The 19298-nt window shown below is 56.1% G+C and overlaps 2 protein-coding genes across 5 annotated transcripts in view; one reads left to right on the top strand and one right to left on the bottom strand.

The window, feature by feature from the left end:
* RUVBL2 (RuvB like AAA ATPase 2) lies at positions 1-14183 on the bottom strand. Its single transcript, XM_059046131.2, has 15 exons — positions 13621-14183; positions 10096-10150; positions 8434-8489; positions 7981-8122; positions 6398-6527; positions 6183-6249; positions 5166-5272; positions 4986-5079; positions 4469-4592; positions 4052-4146; positions 3837-3955; positions 1228-1347; positions 708-837; positions 226-340; positions 1-111 (listed from the first exon to the last, which is right to left on the bottom strand). The coding sequence occupies exons 1-15, from the start codon at positions 13630-13632 to the stop codon at positions 86-88; spliced, it is 1392 nt and encodes a 463-aa protein (XP_058902114.1). The 5' UTR covers positions 13633-14183; the 3' UTR covers positions 1-85.
* The window catches only part of GYS1 (glycogen synthase 1), a 14577-nt gene continuing 9344 nt past the window's right edge, over positions 14066-19298 (top strand). Inside the window, exons 1-4 of one of the 4 annotated variants that reach the window (XM_059046115.2) lie at positions 14066-14459; positions 15897-16078; positions 18022-18213; positions 18954-19139. In XM_059046115.2, coding sequence (XP_058902098.1) covers positions 14342-14459; positions 15897-16078; positions 18022-18213; positions 18954-19139 — 678 coding nt within the window. In that variant the 5' untranslated portion in view covers positions 14066-14341. Of the gene's footprint in view, positions 14460-15278; positions 15323-15867; positions 16079-18021; positions 18214-18953; positions 19140-19298 lie in introns of those variants that run through there. The other 3 variants (XM_067020378.1, XM_067020377.1, XM_059046116.2) reach the window with 3 other exon arrangements.

Here is a 19298-nt window from a genome sequence, read left to right on the forward strand (position 1 = left end):
TCCAGTTTCAGAACCACTTTATACAAAGTCACAGTGTCAGAACTCTGGTAGAAAATGGTGAAGCGGAGGTGAAGGTGACATCAGCTCAGGAGGTGTCCATGGTTTCACCTTCTGTCGGGAGAAGGAAGGCCACGTGGTCAGGGTGGCCCCGAGGGCAGGGCCTGAGCTCTCCAGGCCGGGCTCCCTCCTCCCTCTCTGGGGCAGCTGGGGAGGGGGGACACTCACTGAGCTCATTGAAGAGGAAGGCGTCCTGGTACTCCTTCATGTACTGCGTGGAGCGCGACTCATCCAGGAAGAGCGAGTAGACGCGCTTGATGTCGTCCACCTGCACCTCGGTGCCCTGATAGGGGACGTGAGACCTCAGTGGGGCCCCTCCCAGGAGGCGGGTCAGGGTGAGGGCTCTGGGGCCAGGTCGCCTGCATTCAAATCCTGCCGTGGCCACCTCGCGGCTGTGGGCCCCACCTCCCCACCCCTCAGTTTCTTCATCTGTAAAATGGACTTAACGGCATCAACTTGCAGCCGATAGATATTTACTCAGCGCCTCTCGTGTGTCAGGCTGGGAGCCACAGAAATTAACTCGAGAGACCAAAGTCCCCTGCCTGTGAGACTCTGGGTTCCGGGGCTGAATGCGAGTGCCCAGGGAAAGCCCTGGGAGTAGCACGTCCTCCACTCGCTCATCTGACCCCTGGGCAGATGCCGCCGCTGACCTTGCGTTTCCGGCACACCAGGCTGGCGGCCGTGATGAGCTGGATGGCGTAGCGCAGCGAGGTCTCCAGCCCGATGCGGGTCAGCACTGTGTAGGCGTCCTCACTCATCTCCACGTCTTCCTCCTCACACCTGCGGGCAGGGGGCATGGGGGCCATTCAGCCAGGGCCGTGGCGCTGCTGGACCTCCCGGGTACACGTGGAGTCCACGTCCTCAGAAGCACAGAAGAGCCACCGAGGCACAGGCTGGGCCCAAACCTTGGGCCTCGTGAGCCTCCCCCTTCCAGGGCTCTTTCCACAAGGTCAGTCACCGGCACAGCCCCTCCCTTCTCTAAAGAGCCCCCCCACCCCAGTCATAGGCCACTGCTTGGATGCCCAGCCCAGTCCTGCTTCTGGCAGGCCCAGTGACCTCCGCCTCAGACCTGAGTGTTGCCACGTGTCAAACAGGGTGGACACCAGCCCTGCCTCTCAGGCCTGCAGCCTGGTCCTGCCCCGGAAGGCCAGGGGGGCCCCCTATCCGCACCGGATGCGGAGGATCTGCTTTGTGTCTTTCTCGCTGTAGGGAGAGGTCGAGACGATAAGCAGGCGGTCCAGCAGGTCAATGGGGATGCCGTGGGGGCTCTGGTAGCTGGTGCCCCGGATCCTGGGGAGGAGGGGGAAGGGAGGCAGTCAGGGTGATGCCCTTAGAACCTGGCTCTTCATTCCCTCTACTCAGAACACCCCACCCCTACCAACCCCCTCGGCCACAGCCCGCTCACTGGACCAAATACCGGTCGGTTAGCCTTCAGCTCCGGGCTGGTGTCGCTGCCCGACGGCGCAGCCACCCCTTGACTGCATCAGTCCCCCTGGAGCTGAGCTGGCTTTAGCTAGATATCTGTGTCCGGGATTACTGGATCAAGGTCCCACTCCTCTGCTTGACACAGAGCTCCACAAGGGAAGCAACTGTGCCGGTCCTGTCCCCGGCTGCACCTGGCCCAGCACGAGGCCTGGCACGTGGTGCTAGGAAGCAGCAGGTTCCCATTATTCATGGTAGCTGCGTTCTACAAAGTGGAGGCGAACACTCAATTAGCAAACACAGGGTTAGGCTCTTGTGAGCCTCTGGTCACAATTTTTGGCAACCAACCAATAGACAGCCTGGTTTCAGGTTAAAGACACCTTATTCAATATATATTATTGACTTATTCATGCTGAACTCTTAGCCAATAGCACTTGAACTCGTGCCTGAAGGAAGCTCATCTAACACATGGGCTTGCTTCGCACGGCACATCCCTGCCTTCTTGCGCTTAGCGACGCTGGATAGCTGGGGGCCGTTTTAAACAGCAAAATTACCAGGAACAAAAAGCATACAATGTGATAAACGTGGCACTAAACAGATCAGGAAAAGGACACTTACTTACAGCATGTGAACTGAAACTAGGAGGCAAAGCACTGCCTGCTTTCACCCTCGTCTGGACTGTCTGCCATGGGCGATTCAATTTTGTCCTGCTCTGCACACGTTTGTGAATGACCGCCAAAGTGTGATGGATACTAATTTGGGGGCTACAAATCACCTGTAGCGAGTAAGCAGATCCATGAATACAGAATCTGCAGAGGAGTGACTGCGTTTGCTGCCCCTCACAGGAGACACCCGTTCCCACAGCCTGACCTGCAGCTGCTACAAACATGCTCTCAGCTGGGCTCGTCCAACCCTGTCCTCTGGATACCAAATTCTGGCCCTGCCACCTTCTACGTGTGACCTTGGGCAAGTTTCCAGGCCTTGCTGCCCCCATCTTTAAAATGGGGCTGAGGGAATTCCCTGGTGGTCCGGGTGGTTAGGACTCCACGCTTCCATTGCAGGGGGCACGGGTTTGATCCTTGATTGGGGAACTAAGATCCTGCCAGCTGTGATGCATGGCCAAAAAAAATAAAAAAAAATAAAGCAGGGCTGAGACAAGGCCCCTGGAAAAGGGCCAAGCACAGAGGCAAGGACGGCCTGCCTGCTGCCCCTGGTAGCCATGCCCCTGTCTTCCCTGCCTACAGCTGGTACACGGCTGCCGCCCTGGAGGCGCTGGTACCTGGGCTACCATGCAGCCAGCTGCTGCCCCACACCTGAGCACCCCTGGGTAATGGGTCCAGGCGGCCATGCAGGGTGCAGCCTTTGGGCCCCAGCCTCTTGCGAGCTCTCTGCCCTCCACTTCCTTCTCCCTTCCTGTGGACTCTTGAAACGTAGATGAGATTGGGGAAGAGCCAGCAGGGAGGACATGGCACAGCAACACCCTAGGGCAGAGGTTCCCAAGCTTTATGGCGCCTGGTACCCTTCATGTCTCAGGAATTTTTCCATGGTATCCTTAGGTCAAGAGAAATACTAAGCTTCGTTCCCTTTATTTCCATTAAGCAGTTAGGTGTAAGCAACTTAATTGTAGTAGTTTCTGCAGCGTCCAAAACACGTCACTGTGCATCCCTTAAAACCTTCAAACATCCCACGGGGGCTTCCCTGGTGGCGCAGTGGTTAAGAATCCGCCTGCCAATGCAGGGGACACGGGTTCGAACCCTGGTCCGGGAAGATCTCACACGCCGCGGAGCAACTAAGCCCGCGCACCACAACTACTGAGCCTGCGCTCTAGAGCCCGCGAGCCACAACTACTGAGCCCACATGCCTAGAGCCCACGCTCTGCAGCAAGAGAAGCCACTGCAATGAGAAGCCCGCACACCACAACGAAGAGTAGCCCCTGCTCGCCGCAACTAAAGAAAGCCCGCGCGCAGCAACGAAGACCCAGTACAGCCAACAACTAAAAAAAACAAAACCAAAACACATCCCCCCGCACTCCTGTGTTCTCTGCAGTACCCTGGGGTACCTTGGCACACAGTTTGGGAACTGGAGCCCTAAGGGCTACCGGAACAAGAAAACAGGAAGAGAGGGGCACCTGGACCTCCTTGTGGAGCAGAGGTGCCCGCCAGCCCTGACCCGCCGTCTACTTTTGTTTGAGGGGAAAGTACACTGTCTTGTCTGGGCCACAAAGCTTGGGGGTGGCCAAGCCCACCCCTTCCTAATAAGGTGCTCACCAAACGTGCCCTGATTACGCAGTGGCCGTTCCCGCCACCCAGAGGTCCCCGTTCTCCCCAGGGGCCTCTGAGGGGCCGGCAGTGGCTCACCGGGTGATGCCGCGGTTGGTGGCCATGATGAGGACAGGCGCCATGTCACTCTCCAGGGCCCGGTTGAGGAAGGAGAAGCTCTCAATGTCCAGCATGTGGACCTCGTCGATAAATAGTACCTGGGGGCCAGAGGGGCGGACGTCAAACCCACCTCCTGCGGCCCCTCTTCTCCCCCACAGCAGCGTCACGTGCCCTGGCCCTGTCCTGGCACTCACGCCGGGGATGATCTCCGCCTTGCCCTCCTCCCGCCACTCGGCCACCTTGGCATTGATCTGCTCTCGGACTTCTGACTTGATCTCCCCTGTGTCACCTGCGGGAGGCGGGGTGTCAGAGATAAGACGGGGATCCAGGGCCGGAGGGTGGACCAAGATGCAGAAGGCTGGGACGCCGGGGACAGAGGGAAGAGAGACCGAGGCCCTGGATGGCAGCGCGACGGGAGGGCCAGGGGGTCGGAGAGGCGACAGGGGGCAGAGACGAACCACACCCACAGATGGAGAAGACAGGAGCTGGCGAACAGGCATGGAGGACGAGGAGGAGAGCCATGGTCACGGGGGGCCGTACTGGTGGACGGGAGAGGGAGAGGGGAGCTGCCAGGGCCCCGGGGGCAGGGGGAGACGACGGCCGGGCCTAACCTGAGAAGAGGGCCAGGAAGCCCTGGGTGCGGGAGTTGATGACGTCGATCTCGTGCAGGGACACCGTGTGCACCACCTCCTTGCGTTTCTGGAGCTCCCCGTCTGGGCACTGCACGAACTTGGTCTGTGGGGCCGGGGTGGGGTTCGGTGTGGATAAGGGCAGAAAAGAGCATGAAGCGGGGGCCCGAGGGGCCGTCTGGGGGAGACTGGGACTCCCTGGAATGGAACTAAGAATCCAGATGGGGGTTACCCAGAAACCCCAGGCCCAAGAGGTAGTCAAGACCAGGGCAGTCAACAGCACTGAAGGATACGGGGGTTCCTGGAGGACCCCGGAAACCATGAGCCAAGTGCCAAGCTGAGGGGCCCCAACTGTCCTAGAGGGTACAGGGAAGAACCAGGAGTACCAGGGACGTGGGGTTGGGGTGACAGGAGGACCCAGACCCTGTGGGCCCTGGGGCGATGGAGGAGAGAGAAACATCCTGGTGCCTGACCGAGGGGACCTGCAGCCCTGGCCCACCTGGGAGCCCATGGCGTCATAGTCTCGAGCGCGTGTGAACGAGCGTCCCAGCTTGGAGATCTTGCCCGTGGCCTTGTCGATGGTGATCACATCCCTGCAGGGGGTGGAGGGCGGGGGTGAGGAAAGGAAGGGCCAGAGCTCCGCTACCCTGACCACCTGGTGTGGCCCCCCGCTGCTCACCCAGCCTGGACCTTGTCCTTGGTCAGGGACTCGATCATCTTAGTGCCCAGGTCGTATATGGTCTCCATCTCTGTGGTCTTGAGGGTCAGCTTGCCCACCTTGGAGCCCTGAGGGGTGACATGCCAGGCAAGGGGCTCAGAGACGGGCCCGATGTCTCCCTAACGCAGCTTCAGAGCAAGCATGACATGGGGCAGCTTTGGGGGCTTGACGAACATATCCATTGTCGCAACTGCGGTGACAGCCTCCTGGGTGCATGTGTGTCGAAGCCTAACATACTGTAAACCTCCAAGGGTGTGGCTTATTGGCTGTCAATTGCACATTAATAAAGCTATTATTAAAAATCCAATAAAGAAACAAACAAAAACCTAAAAGACAAAATCTATAAAAACAACAGGGACCTGACGTCTCACAGAATGGTCAAAGGGGTCCCACTGTAACACTCCTTTTTTACACCAAATGAAAGGCGGTTTTTGTCGATCACAAACCCAGAAGAGCTCAGCTAAACACAACTAAGAAAACAAAAAAAACCGCCACGCCCCTCCCCACCAGATAAGCTAAGAAAACAAAACGCCACGCCCCTCCCCAGGAGATAAGCTAAGAAAACAAAACACCACGCCCCTCCCCATGAGATGAAGTCACCAAGTCTGGGCTTTTCCCAGCATAACGGAGTCTTTCCGGTTTCCTGGAATTGTTTCCACAGTGAGGTGCTCCCTTTGCAGGGACAGGTGGCAGAATAAGAGGACTGGGGTTGGGGAGGGAGTTAAAGGGAGTGTTGGTTGTTTACTTTGAAAGGGAGGATATATCCACGGATTTCTTCTGTAATCAAAATCTAATTTAAAGAACTATCTGGGGAATAGCTTTCCCTATATTTAAAGATTCTCCTACCATGTTTTTAAAATTCAAAATTTAATTGCAATAGATGCGACTAATTTAGGAGGCTGTTTACAGGTGTTAAAAGTGCAAGTTGACCTCCACCCTCCAGCCCTGGGGGTAGCGTAGACTCGGGAGCAGACTCACCGTCCCTGTTGCTGGCCGATCAATCTGGATCTCCACCACCTCCCCTTCGATGATCTCGGTCTCCTCCCTGGGCAAAGAACAGATCTAAGGAGAGAGGCCAAGGCCTGGGCCCTCAGGAACTGCCAACTCCCGCGAGCCCCTGGGTGCAGGATGAGCTGGCCAGGGCCGGGGGGGACGTTCCGAGGCCGCCGGGACCTGGCGTCACCCCCGCTTACTTGATGCGCACGCCGATGGAGCGCCGGAAGGCCTGTGTCAGCGCCTCCGTTTTGCTCATCTCCAGGGAGAAGATCTCACTGCCGGCGATGGCTGTGAACGGGGTGTCAGGGCCCAGGGCCTGTGCCATGCCTGGGAAAGAGGGGAGGCAGCCGAGGTCGGTGGGGGCAGCGCTGGCACCAGGTCCCCAACACCCACTCTGTGGCAAACCAGCTCTTCTCCCTCCTCAGGCAGGAGAGCAGGAGAGAGGGGCGGGGTGCCGAGGGGCAGACAAGGAGACGCAGAAGGCCGGCGGGCGACGAGGGCCGCGTGGGGAGGGCCTGGAGCTGGCTGGTAGACAGCAGGGCCATTCCTGCCATCACTCCAAGCGCTGAGCCCCTCTGCTAGCTCACCTTCCTGAGGGCTCTGCCCAGCTCTGAGCCAAGTCTCCTGGACAGGAAGTCACCGAACCCTCCTGACCAGTGTGAGCTGGCAACTCTCCTTGGTCCCCTTTACAGATGTGTGTCACACTCTGTGCCGGGGTGTCCTGCTCCCTACTGTCTGTCCAGGAGACTCCCAGACATCCTACAAGTCTTAGTTCAGGCACTGACTCACCTGGGAAGTCTCTCCTGACAACCGGCACCCTGTTTTCTCTCCCCACCACCCCTCATCAGAGGTAGAAGCCTCCTCTGTTCATCACCCTGGACGAGACCGTGTCCACGAACACCCCCCCCAGGTCGGAAGCTTCTTAAAGTCAGGCCTTTGGTCTTAATCATCTTAGTGTCTGCAGTGCCTGGTCCAGGGCCTGGCACACCACGGTACCTGAATGAGTGCTACTTTATCTTAACTGTAGACCTAGCTGTTACCTTGATTCTCACTGCCTGGCCCCACAGTCAAGGCACAAAGGTGGGAATGAGTGGGAAGAGGGGAGAGTCCAGGAAAGCTTCAATGAGGAAAAGATGCCTGGGTAGGGTTTTGAAGGATGAATAGGAGCTCAACAAGGATGAGGGACAGCTGTGAGTAAAAAGATCTTAAATCACTAACGCATTGCAAAAGAGACTGCTGGCTGTCTATGCGATGCCCATCTTTCCCATCTTCCTTCGTTCCAGAACCCCCATTTTATTAGGGTAGCAGTGATCCCAACTGAAATATTAAAATAAGTTTTAATGTCTCAATCTCTTGTGCAGCAAAGTGTAGCCATTAAGTTCTAGTTAATAAAATATAAGCAAGAGTGTGTGGGAGTCCCAAGACAGCTGCTTAAAGGGAGCTACCTCTAGGAGGTACACCCTCATTGAAATTCCTCTTTCTCCTTCTTCCCATATGGAGTATGGGTGGGATGGCTGGAGTGTAGGCCATCTTTTTGCAACATGAGGTGACCCTGACATGGAAGCAAGTGAAGTGGAGACAGGAAGGTAGAAGCCTTCACTGTTCAACAAGGATGAATTGGCCTACATTCAGATTCTTCTATGGGAGAGAATAAACCCATAGTGTTTAAGCCACTGCCATTTTGGGCTGTCTGTTAAACGTGGCTGAATCTGACCCTGACTTACACGGGAGGGATCATCTGGCAAGGCCAGAAGAGATCCTGCCCTGAGAGGTGTCTTACCCATGGCGATGGCCGTCTTCCCAGTACCCGGCTGGCCGGCGATGAGGACCGCCCGGCCGGCGATCTTCCCTTCCCGGATCATCTCCAGCACCACACCAGCTGCCCTCCGGGCCGCCAGCTGGCCCACCATGCCCTGGGAAGCCTGGGGGTGGGAGGTGACAGAGCACACAAGGTGACTTCCTCCTGGGCTACTACTGCATTTCTACCACCTCCAGGCTGATGAGATCAAACAGGACATGCTGGCTGGGACTTCAGAAAAAAGTCAAAAAAGCCTTTTCCACCCCCGTTTTTTAAAGACCGATAAAACTGCACATGCGGCTGAATTTTATAAATACAGTGCAGACAAAGGTCTGGAAGATCATAACACAGTCCCCATACTCCCCACAGCCCTGGGTCCCCTCTGCCCGAGGCCCCCACGGAGCAGCCTTCCCACCCCAGATCCCTGGGCTCTACCTGCCGTGGCTCCAAGGCATCATCTAGCCCCAGCCCCCGGATATGGGAGTGAGCGCCTGTGTGCGGGGAAAGAACCAGAAGACATGGTTACCAGCCAGCTCCTGTCCATGTGTGGCCTGAGGGGCTTCCCCGCCGAGCCCTGGTCCTCGGTCACAGGGGCACCTCGATTCCCCACCTCACTGGGAGGATGGCCGGACACGGTAAATGCTCAGTTAATAATAGTGGCTCTTAGGCTACATGGTGGCCTGAGTGACCTCCCAGGTTCTAATCGCATTCCATGTAACTCTGAGAACAAGAGTCTCAGCTATTATCACCCTGGATCATGGCCAGGGCTCAATAATCGCCCCCAGGCCCTCATTGACATGGAGGCGGAGAGGAGTTCAGAGAGGTTAGGTCCCTTGCTCAAGACCACACGGCCAGTGAGAGGTGAAGACACAGGATTCTAATGCTTTTTTTTAAATTTTTTTTATTTTTTATTTTTTTTATTTTTATTTTTTTGATTCTAATGCTTTATACTAGACCAGGGCTAGGCAAACTACAGCCTGTGGGTGGGCACTTGTTTTTGCAAATAAAGTTTTATTGGCACACAGCCACATCCATTCGCTCACATACCATCTGGAGGTGCTCTCGCACTGCTGCAGCAGAATTGATTACTTTCAACAGAGAAGGTTTACTATCTGGCACTTTAAGGAAAGATGTGTCAATCCCTGTGCTGGACTGTAGGCACGCTGAGGGCAGGGGCTGGGTGCAGCTAGTCTCCTGGGTCCTCAGCTCCCAGCAGGGCTGGCCCTTGATAGCTAAGTGCTTCACCTTATTGTACCTTATGTCAACCGAGGAGGTGAACTACCCTCCCACCGTTTTGCAGGTAAGGAAGCTGAGGCACAGAGAGCAACTAGCCCCTCCCTACACGGCTCAGAAGTGGCGCCCAGCAGCATGCTTCCAGAACCCGGGCTCATAGCCAGGAGCCCTTTACTGCCTCTTCTGGAAGCTCTGAATGAATGAATGAATGTGAACAAATACGTGTAGTCTCCTCCTTGCAAGTAAGGCTCTTTGCAAAGGCTGCACCCTGCTGTTGCCACTACACCCCAACTTCCTGGTCCCGGGTGAGCTGGGACCAGGGGCTGGACCGCTCTGAGTCTTGGTCACCTCAGCTAAAATGGGATGACGGTCACAAGAGGCGCCTTGTGGGGCTACTGTAAGGATTCAAGGGACGCAGACTCATATTCAATGGTTATGTGTGGAGCATCTGGTCTGCCAGGGCCTGTGCTGGGGACACCGCTAGGAAGGAGACAGACCAGGTCCCCGCCCTCACAGAGATGACGCGTGTGCTTGGGGTTTGGGACAGTCAGTGCAGCGCTCAGCAAATATCGACTTTCACGATTTCCAAGCAGGATGCTGGGGCATCAGGGAGTCCCGCCAGGGAAGCCAAGCCAGCAGCAGTACCGCCTGGGGTTGAGGCTCGGCCTGGTCCACCCCACCCCCGCCCCCAGCCGTCTGACCTGCTCTGGAACTCAGGGTCCTCCCTCCTTAGATGGGGGGGCGGGGGATGGTGGGACGGTGTGCAGGCCGACTCCCTCTTGGAGGTCCTGGGTAAGTGGGCTCTGTCAGGGGTACAGGGGGCAGGCAGGGGCTAGCTCCTATTCCTGATCCACGCTCACTCACCGATACGCTCAATCCTCGTCACGTCCCGGATCTCTGGGACCTTGGTTGTGGCTGTCTGGGGTTGGGGTAAGATGCATCAGTAAGAGTCTTTGTGGTCCCAGCTTTCAACCACCCCTCCTCTGTCCCTCCTGCCCGCCTCCCACAAGACAGTCCTTTCCACTCCTCCCCACAGGCAGGCTGGTGGCCAAACACCAGATCCTCCTCAGTTGTCACCCACGAGGGCTGCTGGGTTGACTCCATTACACTGTCAGTCCCAGGAAGCCAAGGACTGTGTCTGTCTCGTTCACAGCCCCGTCCCCAGGGCCGGGCCCATGTTTGGTGCCCAGGAATTATTTGCTGAAGGAAGAAGTCCTCCCCATCCCCCAGAGCTGCGAGGACAGATGCAGAGCGGGCATTAACTTGGACGTGTTCTGGCCCCTGCTGATCTCCCAGCCCCCCTTGCGCCTCGCTGCCCAAGCTCCCCGTCACTAGGCCTTTGCATGTGCAGGTCCCTAGTCTGGCCTGCTCTCCCCACCCCCCTCACTGAATCAGATCAAGCGCCACTCATTAAGGGAGGCCCTCCCTGACCTCAGCCCCTGCCCGGCTAGTTCTAGGGTCTCTGGATGTCCAGACAGAAGGAAGGACCTCTTTTGGGAGTCTGATCTCACCCTCACAAGGCAGACTGTTGGGTCAGTGTTCTTGGCTCCAATGGATGTGAGTCCCATGAAGGGCACGGCCCACATCTCACTGGTCTGCCTTGGGGCTCAACGTTTGGAGTTTGAATGAATGACGCCCTGAAGTGCTGAGCTCACTCAACAAGCAGGTACTGAGGTCTCCTGTGTCCCCAGCTTTCCAAAGAGCAAAGTCAGACATTACCCCTTCTCACGTGGGGGAGAGAGATGAGTAAACACTGCCTGGGACAATTCCAGAACCGAATGGAGATCCACTCAGATATTCATGGCAGTGTTATTTATAACCAAGAGGTGGAAAAAACCCAAAACATCCATCAGCAGATAAACAAAATATGGGGTAGCCATAAAACGGAATATTATTCAGCCATAAAAAGGGATGAAGGGACTTCCCTGGTGGCGCAGTGGTTAAGAATCCGCCTGCCAATGCAGGAGACATGGGTTTGATCCCTGGTCCGGGAAGATCCCACATGTCGCAGAGCAACTAAGCCCGTGTACCACAACTACTGAGCCTGCTCTCTAGAGCCCGCGAGCCACAACTACTGAGTCCACGTGCCACAACTACTGAAGCCCGTGCGCCTAGAGCCTGTGCTCCGCAACAAGAGAAGCCACCGCAACGAGAAGCTCGCACACTGCAACGAAGAGTAGTCCCCGCTCGCCGCAACTAGAGAAAGCCCGCACACAGCAATGAAGATCCAACGTGGCATACAATTCTTAAAAAAAAAAAAAAAAAAAAAGACCCAACGCAGCCAAAAATAAATAAATAAATTTATATAAATAAGTAAATAATTTTTTTTTTAAAAAAAGGGATGGGGCTTCCCTGGTGGCACAGTGGTTCGGAGTCCGCCTGCCGATGCAGGGGACACGGGTTCGTGCCCCGGTCCGGGAGGATCCCACATGCCGCGGAGAGGCTGTGCCCGTGAGCCGTGGCTGCTGGGCCTGCGTGTCCGGAGCCTGTGCTCCGCAACGGGAGAGGCCACGGCAGTGCGAGGCCCGCGTACCGCAAAAAAAATAAATTAATAAAATAAATTTAAAAAGGGATGAAGTTCTGATCCACGCTACAACATGGATGAACCTTGAAAACATTATGCTGAGTGAAAGAAGCCAGACACAAAAGGTCACATGTTGTATGATTCCATTTATATGTCCAGAATAGATAAATCTAGAGACACAAAGTAGATTAGAGGTTGCCTGGGGTGAATAAAGAAAGGGAGGCCTGGGCTTCCCTGGTGGCACAGTGGTTGAGAGTCTGCCTGCTGATGCAGGGGACGCGGGTTCGTGCCCTGGTCTGGGAAGATCCCACATACCGCGGAGCGGCTGGGCCCGTGAGCCATGGCCGCTGAGCCTGCGCGTCCGGAGCCTGTGCTCCGCAACGGGAGAGGCCACAACAGTGAGAGGCCCGATTACCGCAAAAAAAAAGAAAAAAAGAAAAAGAAAAAGAAAGGGAGGCCTAAGAAGCCAGCACGCTGACCCAGCTCTTGGCCACCTGCCCCTAATTCTCTTCCTCCTCATAGGTCTCCTAACCAGAATGAGAGGAGATGCAGGCATCCAACCCAAGGAAAACCCTCCTCTCTCTGGAACCAAGAGTTCAGACTTCCTTGACCACCACATGGTCACAAGCCTCCTCCCTTGCTGTTTGTGACCTCTCCCACTTACTCTTCCTCATAGGAGGTTGGTCATTGCCCCCAAACCCCTAGCAAAAGATTGAGAACATACTCTCACCCACCCCTATAGAGCCTATCAGACTCTACTCGAGACAAAAAATAGACATTGGTCCAGGAATCCCAACCCTCAGCAATTCCAGCATAAACAGACCTGCCTCCTACAAAACCTTTCCTTTCACCATAAGTCTCTCCTACCCCACCCCCCGCCTGCTGATCCCATGGAAACAAAACTCAGCTCCTACCATCATACTCCCAATACTTCATCCACACCCATGCGAACTGGGTCTCAGGAGTGTGGCCATTGCCCTTTCCTCTTCCGCTTCCCCATCCACCCCCTTTGCCATGACAACAGAAACAGACTCACATGTTGCCCCTCAGGCACCAGTTAACTCTCATCCCGACCCCAGCCCCATCTTGACTGGGGTCACCATGGGAACCGAGGCATCTGGAAGCCATGTCCAACCCCCAAGCTAAGGCTACATCCCTTCTTCATTCAGATGTTTCTCAGAAAAGTACTTGGTGCCTGGCCCAGTGTACCTGGTCTCTCCTATATGGAGTTCACATGCATACATTCAAGTGATAACTTATTGAGCATCCACGTTGGGCATGCCCTGATGAAACGCTGGGAATACGAAAATGGCTAAAACAATCCCATGACAAGTTCCTAAGCCTCTGTGCCCCCGGCCCTTTCCGCTCTCTACTGACACCCTCTGGGTTCTCAACACTCTCTCTTTTGGCCCAAGACTCAAAAAGCAACTCCACGATCTGAAGCGCATAGGCCAGGCTCCCTGCCTGTGTTTCTCCCTTGTACTCAGGTACTATTCACACCATCAACAACCCAAGACTGCTGGATGGCTTGGAGCCCAAGACACTACAACCCTCATCAGACTTTAAGGCAAAGGACTGGAGAACTGGCCACTAGTTGCTTCCAGAGGATTGGAAGTTGGAGTTCCTATAAGATGATGGAGTCAGATTTGACCATTGAGACTGTAAATATTCACTTGAACCCAGGATGCCGGTATCCTAGTCCCTTCTTTTTTCCTCCCTCAGATCCAGAAGCCCGGGCCCCCAGTATCCTCCTTCCTCAGAACCAGGAGTGCAGGCCCCCAGCCTCCTCTCCGCTAAGAACCAAGAGTCCCCGTCCAGCCCCCTCCTCCTTGAGACTCCTCAGCCCTCCGCACGCCGACACTCACCACGGTTGCCATGATGCTCACCAACCGCCAATATCCTAGCGGAAACGGAAACGCGCTAGGACCGAGGCATTCCGGCCCCTCTAGACTGCCAGGTCCTCCAAATATCTCGGTGGTTCTCCTGGTGGGGCGCGGCGTCACTTTTCAGGCCCCGCCCATCCAGGCTGCTCTGGAAGATGAGTTCCCAGAACTCCTGAGTCCATTCCCCACGCCTCGTGGCTCCTCCTCCTTTTACTCAGGCCTCCTTACTAAGGCCGATTGCAAAATTCGGGCAACCACACGTCCCCCACGCTTCCTTTCCTCCTTATCCACCGTCTTCCCTCCCCCGCCAATTTTGGGGCCTCTAGCTTCGGATTGACAGAACTGAAGGCCAATCAGCCAGCGCAACGACAAGCCCCGCCCACTGGAGCTCGCACCAATGAGAGACGCGGGAGCCCCGCCCCCGGGCGCAGACCAATGGCGCTGGCCGGGGGGCGGGCACCGCCTCCTGGTGGCCGCTAGGTTTCACTGCAGGAACCCCCACTGGGCTCAGTGACGCTGCGGCCGCCTCCTGCCCCGGTCCGAGCGCTCAGGGCGAGAGTGCGGTCGTGCAATAGGAAGCTGAGGGTGGTGCAAGCTTCCCGTCGGGCACCAGCTACCTGGCCCAGCGCCCTGCCCAGTGCATTCCTCAGACACCTCTAGGGCCCCCACCTGTGGCCCCTGGAGCCTTCTAACCGCGTCGGCCATGCCTCTAAACCGCACTTTGTCCATGTCTTCACTGCCAGGACTGGAGGATTGGGAGGATGAATTCGACCTGGAGAACACAGTGCTCTTTGAGGTGGCCTGGGAAGTGGCCAACAAGGGTGAGGACGCCGGGCGGAGGGACCCGGACGAGAAGGGCAGTCGGGGATGGAGGCCCGGAACTATAGAGTAACAGAGGAATGAGGCTGCATGGCATGACTCTTGGGTCCTGGGCAAGGAGCCTGTGACTCCTGTGTCCTTGGGGAGGGACTGGAGTTTGTCTCCTGGGCCCTGGAGGGAGGCGATGAGTCGCCTAAGGTGAAAGGAGGTTGGAAACCCAGGTCCTGGGTCCTAGGGGTGAGGGGGCTAAAATGAAAAAAGACCAGAGACCTGGGTCCTCAAAAAAGACCAGAGACCTCCTCCTCGCGGAAGGAGATGGGGGGAGGGGTTTTGCACTTCAGAACTGTGGCCCTAGGGGGAAGGGTCTTGGGATGTAACTCCAGATTTGGGAGAGAGCCCACTTGGAGATACGATGCATGAATCGTGGTGGGAGAATTTGGGGAACTGGTCATTTGAGGGTAAAGATGTTAAGGGGCTGGAGACCCTAATTCTTAGATCCTAGGATGAGAGAGAGTTAGGGCCTGGATGCCTGGGTTCTGAGGGCCTGAGCTCTGGGTTCTTAGGAGTAGAGGAGCCTGTAGCCTCAGACACATGCGCGCAGGAATGGGGAAACGCTGGGAAGTCCTAAGCTGGTCAGGGGCTGGGCCCTGGGATGGGAGTGGCTGGGGCCTGGATTTCTGGGTTCCGGGTTCCAAAGGGCTTGAGGTTCTGGGTTTGGAGAAAGCTGGGGCTGGAATCCCAAGAGCTAGACAGTCTAGCTCCACAGAAGAAAGGGAGCTGGGATTTTGCTTTGCTGAGTCTCGGGAGAGAAAGGGGAGGTCTGTGAACACGGAGACATGGATCTCCAGGGCCCAGGCTTCAGGAGGTAAGGAGGCTGGAGGCCCAGACTCCTGGGTCTGGAATGGAGTCATGGGAGGGGCAGGACCCTGCATGCCTGTGTCCCCATGCGGGGAGAGGGAACTGAGGGACAGGTCGGCAGAGTCCCTGGGGGGTGAGGAATTACAGCTCTGGCTTCTTTTGGGCAACTCCAAGAACCTAAATGAGGCCACGAAGAGGGATTCTCCCTTACTGTGTCCTGGAGCCTGACTGGGAATTTAAATCCAGCTCCTGTAAGCTGGGAACTCAAGAAGCTAGGCCCTAATAACCCTTGTCAGCTTCTGTCCTCCTCAGCCCCAGCCCCTAATTCCCTCACACCTAGAAACCTAGGCCCCCAGCCCCTTCTCTCAGACTCAGCAGCCTCCTCCCTTCAAGTCCCGACCCCAGCCCCCTTATCCCATAGACCCAGGAGTACCGTCCATCACCGCCCTCTCCCCTCCTTCCTCTGACTCTGAAGTGTGGGCTCCCAGGCCCCTTTTCCCTCTGAGCCAGAGATCCGGGGCTCCCATGCCCCCCACCCACTCCCTGCCCCAGGCCCCAGATCTGTGGACCTCTGCCCACAGTGGGTGGCATCTACACGGTGCTGCAGACGAAGGCGAAGGTGACAGGAGATGAGTGGGGAGACAACTACTACCTAGTGGGACCGTACACGGAGCAGGGCGTGAGGACCCAGGTGGAACTGCTCGAGCCCCCGACCCCAGCCCTGAAGAGGACGCTGGACTCCATGAACAGCAAAGGCTGCAAGGTGGGACATGGCCCGGCCGAGGGCGGGGTGGGGACAGCAGAAAGAGAAACAGCAGGGGATGGACAGCCCCAGAGAGGGAGGGAGGCATGCACAGAAACTCAGGATGGCCCAGCACTTTCCCGGGCAGACATCTGACAGACGCTCAGACAGATGCAGGACCCCGTGAAGTGAGTGGGTGAGCCCCCAGCCCTAAGACATTGCTGAATGGATCGGACAGACAGCAGGTACGAGAGACGGAAAGATGGTCCCACGAGGCCAAGATCCGCAGATCCAGAGAGAGGAAAAGAGCTAGATGGACAGCCAGACAAAACCCAGGGGAGGTGGGCTTGGGGGTGAGGCAGGAGGCCAGAGCAGGAGTTCTGGAGCCTGAAGTTCAAATTCACCTTCTCTGCTTCCTGCCTTGTGACCTTGGTGAATGAACGTGCTAATAGCATCCGCTTTATAGGTTTCCTGGGAGGATGCGGTCCTCCCAGGTCCTGGTACGCAGTTAGTACTGTCTGTGAGCTGTTATCCTTGTGGTTATTATTATCATCATCGTTATTACTGAAAGCAGCCACACTTGCAGAGTGAGGTGGACAGGCAGGCAAAGGAGAGAACCAGATGGAGAGAGGCTGAGCGTTCCAAAAAGTGATGGTGGCCCCAGTGGTTAGAGCAATAGGGAGCCAGACAGAGTCCAGATACAGAAAAGAGGTAGCCTGACGTTTCAGAGAGAAGGATCTTGAAGGACAGAGGAAGATGGAGTATTGAGGAAGAGAGGAGAGGTAGACAGGCAAACCCAGGGGACAGAGTTTTGGTTGCACAGCCAGGAATTAAAAGGAGGAGGGGAAAAATAAAAAAGAGGAGGAGAGAGTCCCAGGCACCCAATAGGAATTGAAGGATGAGGACAGAGAGGTGGCTGTCCCCCAGGGAGAGGGCCATAGGCAGCAGGGCTGAGGTACAGACATTGGGGTCTGGGAGGGAGAGGTACAATGCTGCCTTCATTCATTCACAGCCTCTGATTTGGGGTGGGGTCTGGAGTCCAGTTAGACGGGACTGTGTCCCAAAGGAACCCTATAGGGCAGCCCAGTCCCTCCCCCATGGCAGCTGCTGTCCATGTGCTGGGGGCCTAAGAATAGCCCCCCCAGCCAAAGGGCAGACAACAGCTGGGAGGGGGAGGAGCCTAGGGGGTCAGGCTCCCAAAGCCGGGAAAAGGCAGGCTGGGGAGGAGTAGGGCGGCTTGTCGGCTGCATAGAGCTGTGGCAGCAGGCCCAGAATCTAGGCCATGATCTCAGGAAGAAAGCAACAGATCAATGAAACGTGGCAGGGCCGGAAATGCGACCACGAGGCTTAGAAAGACGGCAGTGGGTAGAAAAGTGTAGCCCCCGTGCATGGAAAGTGGGTGGGCAGTGTTAGAAATGAGGCTGTGAAATACACGATGGACCTATGGACAGAGGAAAGAGGAAACAGGTGACAAATATATGGCGAAAGGATCAGAAACAAGGGAGCAAGTGGAAGAAGGAGCCAGTACAGGAGTGAGCAGCAGAAAGGAAAGATAATGGGAGAAAGCAGCATTAGGGTTGGTGAGAGAAACGTGGCAGCGAGCACAGACGCAAGGCAGCGGGCTGGAGAAATGATTAGCAGGGTGGAAAAATAAGGCAGTGGGGGCACAGAGACAGGACATGTGCAGTGTGGGTTTATAAGTAGAGAAGAGAGGCAACTGTTAGAGAAACTAATAAGGGATAGGGAGATGCTGCAGCCGAGATGGGAAAAAATTGTGGTGGCAATAACTAATAGCAAATAGAGAAATAAGGCAGCGGGTGAGAAATTAGCAGCAGATACAGAAACAGAAGTTAGAAGCACCGAGGCCATGAGCCCAGACGTCTTCCTGGGGATGAGAGAAACGGAGTTGCTGTGCCCAGAGACAGGTGGACAAAAACCCTAAGCCTCCCTGTGTCCCCCTGCAGGTGTATTTCGGGCGCTGGCTGATCGAGGGGGGCCCCCTGGTGGTGCTCCTCGACGTGGGGGCCTCAGCCTGGGCCCTGGAGCGCTGGAAGGGGGAGCTATGGGACACGTGCAACATCGGGGTGCCCTGGTATGACCGGGAAGGCAACGACGCTGTCCTTTTTGGCTTTCTCACCACCTGGTTCCTGGGTGAGGTAGGCCACACTGCCAATCTCCGCGTCACTCCTTTCGACCCCAGGCCCCAAATTACACTGGCCATCCGAGGCCAGAGGGTGGCTAGTGTCTCCCAGAGCATTCTGGGAGTTGTAGTCCTTTAAACCGAGGATTAGCTCTGATCTCTGGCAATATGGATATCCGGGAGCCAAGATTCTTCTTTCCTCAAAGACCCAGTCTCCCAACACCAGCTTCATTCACTCTAGTCTTCCAAATATAGGAATTCTAAGCCATTTGCTCTTGGGGAGGTTGGCTTGACGGGCGGGCTCACCCCCCAGGGAGTTCTGGGAGTTGTAGTTCTCTAATATGGGCGGGACTTGGCTCTCAGGTGGGTCCCCGGATGTTTGGGAATTCCCCAGCCTATCTGAGAACCAGGAACCCCAATTCGGACCCTCTCTGAGGTTTTAAAAGGCTCAAGAAACTTTGTTTCCCATATCCTGGGACAGTTTATGAATTGGCTGCTCCTAGGGCATTCTGGGAGTTGTAGTCTTTCAACCAGTATCCGGTACAGGTCTACTCTTTGTTGACATAAAAGGCGTCCAGGAATTGTGTTCAGGACTTGGGGACACTAAAACTTTGGTCTTTCCAATTCAGCCCTTCTGGGACTTAGAAGGTTGGTCAAAAAACACAGCTTCCATCAGCCTCTGGGAATGAGGTCAGCTAGTCTGGCTGCCTTAAGGATTTATGGAGACACAGTGGCCCTATCCCTATTGCCCCACAGTTCCTGGCCCAGAGCGAGGAGAAACCACATGTGGTTGCACACTTCCATGAGTGGTTGGCGGGCATCGGGCTCTGCTTATGCCGTGCCCGGCGGCTGCCCGTGGCTACCATCTTCACGACCCATGCCACGCTGCTGGGGCGATACCTGTGTGCCGGTGCCGTGGACTTCTACAACAACCTGGAGAATGTGAGCTGGGAGTGTGGCGGATGGGGGTTGCCAATATTTCAGGACAGCCCGAGGCTGTCTGCGAAGCCCAAGGGGATCAAGTTCCCTCTTCCCCCAGGACCCAGGAATCCAAGTCCCCAACCGCCTCCACCCTCAGGCCCAGGAGTCCAGCTTCAAGGC

Source organism: Kogia breviceps, chromosome 18, assembly GCF_026419965.1.
Source record: "Kogia breviceps isolate mKogBre1 chromosome 18, mKogBre1 haplotype 1, whole genome shotgun sequence".
Taxonomy (NCBI): Eukaryota; Metazoa; Chordata; class Mammalia; order Artiodactyla; family Physeteridae; genus Kogia; species Kogia breviceps.

Bases quoted from the DNA above. Each gene is read 5' to 3' on its own strand.
- RUVBL2 (XM_059046131.2), bottom strand. The intron at 4,147-4,468 runs GTTAGGCCCGGC...CGCCTCCCGCAG, and splicing joins CTTCCTGGCCCTCTTCTCAG to GTGACACAGGGGAGATCAAG. The intron at 1,348-3,836 runs GTGAGCCACTGC...CCTCCTCCCCAG, and splicing joins ACCAACCGCGGCATCACCCG to GATCCGGGGCACCAGCTACC.